The 10,989-nt window shown below is 53.3% G+C and overlaps 1 protein-coding gene across 2 annotated transcripts in view; it reads right to left on the bottom strand.

The window, feature by feature from the left end:
* Nucleotides 1-2,406: 2,406 nt before the first annotated feature.
* PHF2 (PHD finger protein 2) overlaps nt 2,407-10,989 on the bottom strand; it is a 52,170-nt gene continuing 43,587 nt past the window's right edge. Inside the window, exons 18-22 of one of the 2 annotated variants that reach the window (XM_039703302.1) lie at nt 8,478-8,755; nt 7,413-7,508; nt 6,432-6,541; nt 5,016-5,277; nt 2,407-3,523 (exon numbers count right to left, since the gene is read on the bottom strand). In XM_039703302.1, coding sequence (XP_039559236.1) covers nt 3,435-3,523; nt 5,016-5,277; nt 6,432-6,541; nt 7,413-7,508; nt 8,478-8,755 — 835 coding nt within the window. In that variant the 3' untranslated portion in view covers nt 2,407-3,434. The remainder of the gene's footprint in view (nt 3,524-5,015; nt 5,278-6,431; nt 6,542-7,412; nt 7,509-8,477; nt 8,756-10,989) is intronic. The other variant, XM_039703303.1, reaches the window with a different exon arrangement.

Below are 10,989 nucleotides of genomic sequence, written 5' to 3'. Positions count from 1 at the left end.
CCTACACAAAGGGAGCACTTTGGGGCTGGAGTGTGTCTGGCTTCCCCAGGCTTCCAAGAGGCCACACAGTGATGGTGGATGACGAGGCTCTAATTAATATTTCATTCTCAGAGTGAGTTATCCCTTGGGGGAAGTTAAAGATTTGCACATTTTGAGGGCAAAGTACCGAGGCTGGTGATCTTGAAAAAGAAAGTGTGTTGAAAGGGGCTGCTGCAGTCTTTAACCCTGGGCAAGGGACATGTAAACCATACAGCATTAGTACACATTTTTTATTGTATGACTTGTTCTAGGTCCTATTTTAAGGAGTGCTCCCATAAATTCCTACGTAAGTGCTTCTAGAAAACCTTCACCCCCTCTTCCCTTTCTGTCTCCTCAGGATTCAGACAGCTGATATTCCACATCGTGTGGAAGGTTTGTTCTCCAAACCAACAAAACACTAAATGTGCTTTATGGTAGCAAGTGAAGTGGCTGTGGGCTGGAACTGCTGAGTTCAGCAAAGAAAGGGAAAAGAATGGCCAGTGGAGGGGAGTTTCTAGTGCACAACCACATGCTCCCCATAGACAGCAGGAGGGCAGGGTCGTTGTGAAGGGACAGGGAGTTTTGAGAGACCACGAAGGAGGAGAGCTGTGGCCATAGCAGTGCCCACGGTGCCCACTGCCCAGCCAGTGGTGAGAAATGAGTGTGAGCTCTTCTGCAGGCCAAAGATGAACCCAGGGTGCCCTGGTGACCTCAGGAAGAAAGGGTTTCCACTGCACTGCTAAACAGAGCTCATAAATGAAGTAGGGAAAACACAAAGACTTTCAAGATGTGTCACCTAAGTGACTCCCAAGTGACTGCTAATTATTTGATTGAGTTGGAGGTGAGAGGAAGACACGTGGTCACACACAGTCTGCAAACACCTGCAGTGTGCGATGGGAAGAGTGAGGCAGAAGCAAGCTCAGTGAGCCAGGGAGTGAGCCAAGAGGCAGACAGCCCTGGCTGGTCCGTGCCTCTCCCCGAGGAGCAGTGCACCGCGGAGATCAGTGTTTAGCAAATACAGTGAGCTGCGGCACAGAGGTAAGTTTGACAGGACAATGACCTGAAAATGAGTCTCCAAGTGTGTCTTCCCTGCAGACTGCAAACAGAAGAATATCTAATTAATTATAATTATTACTCTTTCAAGAGAAGAGGAGGAGCAGGCTTTCTCTTGCGATATGCAGAGCAGAACTTCCAAACAGTTCACACAAATGCTGTGAGTCCTGTGGGGCGGGCACTGAGATCCGTGGCAGATGGAGTGGAAAGAACGGAGCCTGCAGCGTGGGATGGCACCGGGCCACCGCTGGAAGCACCCCAGAACCCAGGCAGGCCCTGCCCCGGCCAGGGGAAAGATGAATGTGAGGCCTGTGAGACTAAAAGTGTGGTTGTGCCAAATGCCAGCGTTGGAGTGATTCTTGTCAGTATAAAGAGAGAAACAACAGAAACACGAATGTTGTGAGTAGTCGTTTACCAGGAGCAGCCAACAGCCTCTCTGCAGGTGTGCACAGAAAACACCTCCCTGGCCGGGCCATCCTTAGTACATTAAGCAGCACGTTTATGAATTCACAGGCGCCAGTCACCGCAGAGGTAATAGCAAAGGTGAGCCGATGGCCCACACCGGCACTCAGGACCTTGTGGCAGCCCCGGGCTCCTGCGCAGGGAGGCTGGCACAGAGAGTGTCACCCCTTGTCCCGCCCTGGAAGGGAGCGGCAGTTCCGCGCTGGTTTTCCAGCTCCTCCGGCTGCAGCCCCGGGCTCTGCGTGCCCGCGGGGCTGGGGCAGAGCCGGCGCTGGGTGCCGCTCCCTTCCCCCGTCACAGCTCATCCTCAGCTGTGCTCCTTGCGGGTCCCTTCCAGCTCGGGATATTTTATGATGAGCCAGGACTGCTGGCGTGTCCCCGAGCCGCAGGAGGTGCTCGGGAGGCTCCTTTCCGACGGGTCCCATTTTCCCGGCTGTTTGTGAACTGTGAACTCCCCCAGCTGGCGATAGCTCGATATCGCCACCAGCCACCGCAGCCCGCCCGAAATGTCCCTTCGGGGACGGTCTGCGAGGATTCCCCCGCGGAGCCGGGGATGGGCGCTCGGCCGCTCCGGAGCAGGGGCTGGGCCAGGGGCTGCTGCGGCCGTCAGAGGGGAACAGGCAACTGTGCAGGCGCAGGTGGCTCGGACCACTGCCAGCACAAGGTGTCCAAGAGCAGGGAGCAGAGTGAGGGGTGGGAATGGCCTTGCATGGCCCGATTCACCGGGGCTCCTCGCGGTGCTGTAGCAAGTATGGGGGTGGGTGACAGATGGGGCAGTGGCAGCAGAGCCACCCCCTGTCCCACCCTCAGGGACCCCTGGCTGCCTCCCCACTCCTCCTTTACCGACCCCACAAAAAGTCCAGGCCCAGGCAATTGTGTACAAAACCTGAAATAGTTTTACTTTGCTTTCTTTTTTTTTTTTTTTTGCCTTTTTTTTCTTCTTTTTTTAAACTTTGCTCTAGGTTTACTTAAGATTTTGTGAAGTCGATACAAGAGCATTTGATATGAATCGGTAAATAAAACACCGTCATAGATAGATAGCCACGATAAACTTTGTTAGAAATGTACATGTCGCGAAAAAATAATAATACTAATAATAATAATAATCATAATCATAATAAAAAAAGCTGGCGCGATGCCCGGGCCGGCGTGGCCCTGTTGGCCCTGGTGGTGGCCCTGGTGGTGGCCCCGATGGCCATGGCACACAGCGGCAGGTGGCTCTGGTTCCCCGCAGGCGCCGCGCCCCAGTAATGTGTGTATATAAACAAAGCCCATAAGAAATGTACAAATATAAAAAGCTACAAACATTAATAAATTACATCGTCACAAAACACGGAAACACTCCACAAGGTGCTAGTAAAATAACTGTCTCCCTCCTCGTACAAGAAGTTACGCAAAGAGCTGGTACCGGCGGGCAGCGCCCGGAGAGACCCTCCCCGTATAAAAACCCGGCGGTGGTTATTCCAAAAGCTATGTACAAGCTACATTCTAGGTAAAGGGGCCTGGCATGCGGCTGCGTGGGGCGGAGGCGGTGTCTGAAACGCGCCCGCCACATCGCCGCCCCACGCCTCGAGTCCTGCAGTCTCCTCCCGCCACGTGGCCTCGTGGCCCTTCCTGCTCCTGGCAGTGCCACCACAGCGGCTGCGGCCACCCGACCTGCCCACTCACCGGGCGGGACGAGGGGCCCAAGGCCGGAGCTGGTGCTGGAGCGGGGGCCTGGCGCGCTCCTCTGTGGCCGAGATTAGTATTAACTTTTTGCGGCTAGTTGCTCTCAGCGCTCTGAGAAAGGACATCTATATTAAAAAATATTTATAGCAGGATTCTGTACAGTCCGACCGCTGAAAGTTAAAGGGATTATTGTGGTGGTGGCCCAGAACTGGGTGGCAGTGTCCCCGGGGCCACTAGAGCAGCAGCTTCCCATTCCGGTGGATCTTCAGGATCTTGCCGAGCCGCTGCTTGGCCGTGGCCATCCCCTTCTTCGTACGCTTCCCTGGAAGGACAGCAGGGGTGGGGTGAGGACCCATGCCCACCCCACACCACCCCACAGGCACAGACCCTCCAACTGCCTCCTGCCTCCATGGCCCTGCTGCCAGCCCAGCCCAGCACCTTCAAGGACACCCACCAGCACCCCTCAGGAATGGGGCTGCTGGCCACAGGACAGGGCTTGGCTGGGAGCACAGCCCCTGGAGAGACAGCCCTGCTGAGCCGGGGCCCAGTGCACACCCACCCCCATGGACACATGGGGACATCTGCTCCGGGGAGGCACAGCTCTGCTGGGCACCCTCCTGCCCCTGCAGTTCCAGCCCTGCTGCCCTGTGCCCTCACCTGCCCTGGCTTGCTGCTCATGGTCACCTGTTTGCCCACAGGGTGACAGCCAAACCCAGCCCCACCACTGCCATTCTGCTCCTCAGGGAGAGGCTGCACACACACGCAGACACACCGACACAGACACACAGACACATTCCCTACAGCTCTTCGCAGCTCCAGGCTCTTGGGCACACCTCTGCCTTGGACCTGTTTCCCACCATTTCACCACAAAAGCACAATTCCAAATACATTCTTTCCACTTGAGCTCTGCAGAGAGCCACAGGTACCACCAGCTCCTGGCAGGACCCCAGCCCCTACCACAGGCTACACACATCCTGCCCTATGGCCATCCAAGCTGCCAGGGTAGTGTGCACTACCTCTAATCTGCTCCACTCGAATACATGGAATTCAGGAAACATCTGCCACATTGCCTCACTTGTCCCTGAGGCCTTTCCCAGTGGGATCACACATAATTTTCATGCTATACAGTGCCTGCCCTACACACCTGCCTCAGTTACACTTCCTGAGCCAAGTTCAAATGGAGAGCAAGAGGTCCCAGCCCAGATTTTGGGACAGCCTCAGCTTTCTCACGCTTTCCCTATGACAGACAGTGAGCAACCTCTTCCTCTCTCCTGCCTTTGGTTGTAGTTGTGTTACTCCCAAGGTCTGATATTCCTCTGCTTCCTTGCAGCAACCCTCCAGAGAGATCTGCAGTGTGTCCTGCTCTACATGTCCTGGGAGGACTGTCCTCAGCTACAGTCAGCACAGAGCTGGTGTACAGCCACCACCAACACCACAGTGCCTGCCCCAGCCCTGGGCAGAACAGCCTTCATGGATGCTTCCTCCTCTGGCCAAGGCTCCACCGGCCAGGCTGTCTGGGATGTGGCCCTGCAGGCGCTCCTCCTGAGCTGTGGCCAGGTTGGGCAGCGCTCCTGCCAGGGATACCCCACATCCTGCAACCAACAGCCCAGCAGAGAAACTCCTACTTGGCCCCGCAGTGCCAGGAGAGTCAAGGCCACAGGCCCTATCTCTGACCAGATCTGATTTGCATCCGCACACCTGCGCCTGTGCATGCCCACACCACACACTGCAGCGGAGGCCCTGTGGAAGGCTCGGGTTCCACGGCCCTTCACCCTTCCCCACTCCTGCACCACAACCCAGGCGTTTCCTGGTACCTTTGGCGGAGGCATTGTTCTGCGAGGATGACGAGGGTCTCCTCTGTGTGAGGAAAACACCGGGTGCCATCGGCTGCGATCCCCTGTTAGGCTGGGCGACCCCAAAGGTGCTGGCCCCTGCGGTGTACTCGTGATCTGTGAGGCTGCTGGCCTGTGACTCCAGCTTCGGCTCGGGGGAGCTGCCTTCCTGAGCCTCTTTGCTTGCGTTGGGGGCTGACAGCTTCTTTTTGGTATTTTTTTTCTTCTTGCCTTTTTGTTCCTCCTTTAAAATGACAAAGATGAAGCTCAGATTAATCCCCAGAAGACCTTTAGCTAGGGCAAGGGCGAGCGGCGTTGCTTAGGGTCCTGATACAACGACACGCCAGGAGTTGGCCATGGACAAGCGCTCGGGGGCTGCTCCGACACGTCTGGCTCACAGCTGCACACACACGTTTGCCTCTCGTGCCTCTACGTCCTCGCTCTGTGCGGGGCCTCCTCGTTCCTTACCACTGCGGCGAGCGGGAGCCAGCGGGACCGCACCGACACCGCCCCGGCACAGCAGCGTGGTCAGCATGGGCAAATCTTTCCATCTTCCACAAAAACTGGCACCTCCTATCTTCAGGGATCTTCACACTCTCGCACAACAGCATGAAGGATATTAAACATCCCACTGATTCAGCCTCTGCTTCCTGCTAGGACACACACATCATCTCCTGACCTGTAACTGCACCTGGACATGCACACTGGGATGGCAGAGGTCTGCTACTGTCCTGTGGCCCTTGTCTACTTTCAGTTCCTTCTTCTTGAAACCCTGCCACCATCCTTAAAGCTCTTCTACTCAATAGTCCACATCGCAGAAGCCCAAGGCCACCACAACCTGCATCTCCACCAGCTGGCTGAGGTGCCTCACCAACCTCGCTCCAGCAGACCTTGTCACCTTAGCATCTCACCATGTCATCTTCACGGGGCTTCTCTGACCCCTTCAGAGACCAGACACTTACCAAACATCCAAACTGCCCCATTCCCTTTCCTAAACTGACCCTTTGCTGACAGTTCACCAATCCTTTGGAAGCAAACCTTGACACTTCCCAGCAGCCAATCTGCACAGACAGGCAATCACACCAGTCAGGCTCTCAAGTACACATCAAATACACTCCTTTGAGGCAGCCTTCTCCTGTTCTACCCCAGTAGCCATTCTCACCCCCTCGTCCTTCCCTGTACTTTTCTCTGTCCCTTGCTACCCTGTGACATGCTCAGGTGTGTTGTGACACCTCTGGGCTTGGATCCCATTTCTTTCCCTGAGACTGCAGAGCATCGTGTCATTGGCAGGACCAAACACTAAGCAAGGCTGGCACAGCACTAGGCTTGGGCACAGCTCTGCTGCTGGGGACAGGGCTCTGCTTTCTGACAGCTCCTACTCTCCAGGCAACCTCTCACCTGCTGTGACAGCTTGGCGGCAGCGGCGGCGAGTCCAGTTTCGATGGAGGCGACTCTTGTGCCTTCTCGCACCGGTCTGTCCTGGCGGGGCACCGAGGGGCCAACCCGTGCTGCAGGGAGAGCAGAGGCAGGTGAGGGGCAGGAACGTGCCCATGGGAGCAGCAGAGCCACCACAGGGCAGCGGGCTCTGCCCTGCTCAGCCAGGAGAGATGGGGGCAGCCTCTGCCCTTCCCTTCCCCAGGTACAAGAGCCAACAGCCTCCAGGCACGGTGGCACGGGCAGAAGCTGCTGATAGAGATGTCACACAGCTGAGCAGCTCCACGGCCACCTGAAGCCAAAGCCACGCAGGTTTGTGCCCACATCCTGGATTACGAGTGTTATCTCCAAAGTGACAATGCTCACCTGCAGCTGGGGGAGGATATGCAGGGCCACAAGCTGATGAGACCACCCATGAGCTGCTTGTCACAGCCAGCACACAAAGAGGGTGCCCTGCTCATGGACCACAGAGGTCAAAGGGGTCTAGGGGCCCTCTTGCCTGTCACTACCCCTGGTGAGCTCCAACAAACCCAGGGTAGACCAAACTCTTCCAGATCATGAGCTTCGGCTGAACCTGGAGGAGACTATTCCTGCTCTCTCTCACTATTCCCACAGTCAACCCTGAAATCCACAGCAATTCAGCTGTCCAGGACTTGATTCACTGTTACACCACTGCTATGGTGGCAACCAAATGATCTGTCACTAAGGGTGTGAGAAAAAATGAACCAGCCAAGGAATGACTTTCTCCTGCCAGCTGATTGCAGGAGGAAGGCTAAAACTGCTTGGCAGGAATCCCAGTGCCTGGATCACCCCCCACTGCCCTGGAAAGGGTTAACCTTCATGTGATAAAGAAATCACTAATTGTGTGTTACAGTTTCCACACTCCTTGAAAAATTTAGAGATTTGCATGACTTAGCCTGGGCAGCACAGACCACATCAACTTACCAGTTGGACTGTAAGGGGCATCATCCGAACTTTTCCTTTTCTTTGATCGGGACTTGAATACTGGATTATCTTCGTCTGATTCCAGAGAAGGGTAAACTACAGCAGAAAACAAAGGCAAGAGTTTCAGTTTAAGAAAAAGCTTTACCCTGCACAGAGGACCCTTGCTGCAGTGACCACAGGCATCACAGCTGCATGATCCCCAGAAGTGCCATTGAGCATTTCTGTCACAGCTGGGACACTCAGGGGACTTTCCTCTGCTCTCATCCACACATTACTATTGTGAGCTGCTGTCACTAAACTGTGACTGGCTCTCTATATTCCTCTAACAGAATATCCTGAGCTGCAAGGGAGCCAGAAGAATCAAGTCCAACTTGGTTGCCCAGTGAAGCTGTGTCTGCTCCATCTCTGCAAGTGTCCAAGGCCAGGCTGGACAGGGCTTGGAGCAACCTGATCTAGTGCCTGCCCACGGGAGAGGGTGGAACTAGATGGCCCTTGAAGGTCCTTTAAAACTTAAATCACTCTCTGATTCCATGATAATTATAGCAGAACTGATGTAACTGCTGTAAACTTTGTGCCCATTTCTGCTGCAGATGCTTGCCTTCTCTGCCAAAACTCAAAACAGCATTAGATCCCTTTTCCATGTACAAATTCAACTTCTCACTCCTCTCAACTGAAGGTTTAATTGCTACTGTGCAGACAAGGAATTTTCTGTTACAAGTAGCAGTACCTGACCCACATTTCTGGGACAGTCCCCCGTTTCTGGGTTGACTGCTGCAGTTTCAAGGGCTCTCCATGTTTCTTGAGAGTTTCTCATTGTGTCGCACCTCAAATCCAGCCTGCCTGGAGGCTGTGTGACCCTGGGCTCTGCAGCAGTCTGCTGTGACATGTCTTTGCTCCCTTTGGTGTGCAGGTCCCTGTTCCATGCACTGCTCCTGCGCACGCGTGGCTGATCCCAGGGTGGCAGAGAGGGAGGAAAAGCCCACGAGCAAAGGGACATTCACCAACAGGCACACGTGTGTCCAGGCAGCCCCAGGCACAGCCTCACTCTGCTTCCCTCCTACTCACCATAATCTGAGTCCTTAAAACAGGCATCCAAGTGATCCTGGTCCTCGTCATAATCCTCGATGTCGATGCTGTTCTTTGTGCTTTTCTTCAGGAGCCGTTTCCCAGCGTTTTTGTTGCCACCACCACCAGTTTTCTTCAAGTTTTGTGTGGAGAAGGAGTTGTTCTTCGCCTGATTGGTACCCCACGACGTCTGCAGGCAGGACTCTGAGGCCTGGAGGTTTGCCATAGAGAGCATGCCCTGGATGGCTTCCTGCGTGCTGGGGGAGGCAGGTGGCTGGCTGTGGGGCACACAAGAGATGCCAGAGCACTTAGTGATTCCAGAAACACCAACCCCTCACAGGCAGCCAGCTCCTGCCAGGCAGCTGTGCTAGCAGAGACCCCCTGATTCCTCTGAGTGGCCGCACATACCACCAGGGCCAGTGGGAAATTTTACAGGACAGGAATGCCACAAAGAGCACCTCAGATGTGGGGGTGATGGCCTAGGAGCCAGGGAGATGTGGGCAGGTCCCTGGGCTGTCAGCACTTTGGGCAGAACTCAGAAAACTTCCCAAAGCCCACAGCAGAATCCCTGACAGAGCAGTGTCTCTCTACCAACTATCATCATCATCACCCTCCTTTTCCTCCTCCTCCTCATCATCTTTAAATATCTATCTATCTATCTATCTATCTATCTATCTATCTATCTATCTATCTATCTTTAATAATGTTATTTTTCTGTACTACCAAATCATCTTCCTCCTCATCATAATTTTTAATAGTATTATTTATAATCTACATTATCAGCTCCTGTGAAAGGAGAGCTTATGCATCAGCACTGGTGGGGGATGTAAAGGGGGCTCTACTCAAAACTGCCTGGAAGTTTTTGGTCCCTGTTCACATCATGGGCTGTCACCACTCCAGGAACTGCTGGAAATTAATTCTGAGACTGGCAGAAAGCATCATCCAGTATTTACAGAAGTCTGGAGTTTGGCAAGTTGTGAAATGCAAAAAAACCCTTGTGGCAATAATGTTTGTTACACTTGTTACACTTGTTATACATTTGTTGTGCAACAGAAGCCACAAACATACAAGAAAATTAACAGCACCATGTCACTTTCTCCTACTTGAGCTTCATCTGGGCTCTGAATAATGTACAAGACCATAAGGGAAGTTTCTGGGCACTAGTGGCATTAGTCATGATCCTGAAAATGAGTTAAGACTAATTCACAATTCAACAAACAGAAGAACCTAAAAAAACTTATTTAGGAAAGTGTTATTTAAATCCCTCCAATATAATGCCTTCTCCTCTGCCTTCTTCCTGGCAAAGAAATATTTTAAATATCTACAAGGAATTATCATATTTTCTTCCAGCCTTTTTCCCTGAACTGTTTTTCCAAACACTGGACTCTCAAAACACTGCAAACAGACCATCAAATACTGACCACTAAATGGGCAAATCAGAGAGGAACTGCCTTAAGCAACACAAACTTCAACAAATAAATGGTGGGATATGATCAAAAACAGGGGTTCTGAGACTTAAACACCAACCTGAAGATGGGGAAATGTCTCAGAGCTGCACATGGGGCAGAGTGTTTCTCATTAGGGCATGTGCTTGGTGTGCTTCCATCAGGAGTATTTCAGCTTTCTAATCCAAAAAAATTCAAGAAGACTCAGGAAGCAATTTTGAAGCTCTGGAAGAGCCATATCCCCTTTCTGTAGCTTCAGCAATGATTTTTAAAAAACCACACTTATGAAAGTAAACTATCACTGAGTTACAATTATGGCTTAAAACCATTTTAAAAGCGCATTGGAGCAGGAACAAAGTGCTTCTGTCCCTGCTGTATCCCCACAGCCGTCTCCAAACACACAGGAGGTGGCACTGGTTGATGGCTCAGACCTGCCTCCAGCCCAGCAGCCTTGTTGTCCTGTCCTCGGGCTGACGGCTGCTCTCGTGGGTGCACAGAGAGGAGGACGCTCTAACAGACACGCTGGCAGTTCTTTGTGCCTTCATCCTGCTCGTGGCAGCCCGGGTGTGGCAGCAGGCCCAGGGCAGTGCCCGTCCCCTGTGCTGGCACTGCTGTGGCCCCACCTGGAACCCTGGGGTCAGCTTTGGGCTCCTCCTGACAAGAAGGACATTGAGGGGCTGGAGAGTGTCCAGAGAAGGGAGCAGACCTGGGGAAGGGGCTGGAACACCGGCAGTGGCTGAGGGAGATGGGAAAAGGGCTCAGGCTGAGAAAAGGAGGCTCAGGGAGACTGTGGTACCCAGGTTTGCCATTCTGTCCCTGACATGTCCCAGAGCATGTGGAGCAGGCAAACAGCTGTGTTGGGGACAGTGACAAGCACTGTTGGACTCAGGTTTTACTTCCTCGGTGGGTAGGGCACAGGAATGATCCCAGCACCCTCCATCATGCAGGATATTGTGTAGGGAGCCTGTGCCTTGCTCTTCATCACCAATCCTACCACTGCCATCTCTCTCACCCTCTCTAGGCAGATCATGTCCTTCCTTCCATCAGCAATTACTGAGTCTCCTACC

This window comes from Passer montanus, unplaced genomic scaffold (assembly GCF_014805655.1).
Source record: "Passer montanus isolate IOZ18808 unplaced genomic scaffold, ASM1480565v1 scaffold162, whole genome shotgun sequence".
Classification (NCBI taxonomy): domain Eukaryota; kingdom Metazoa; phylum Chordata; class Aves; order Passeriformes; family Passeridae; genus Passer; species Passer montanus.
Note: the sequence above shows the minus strand (reverse complement) of the source record. Positions and strands in the feature narration are given on the sequence as shown.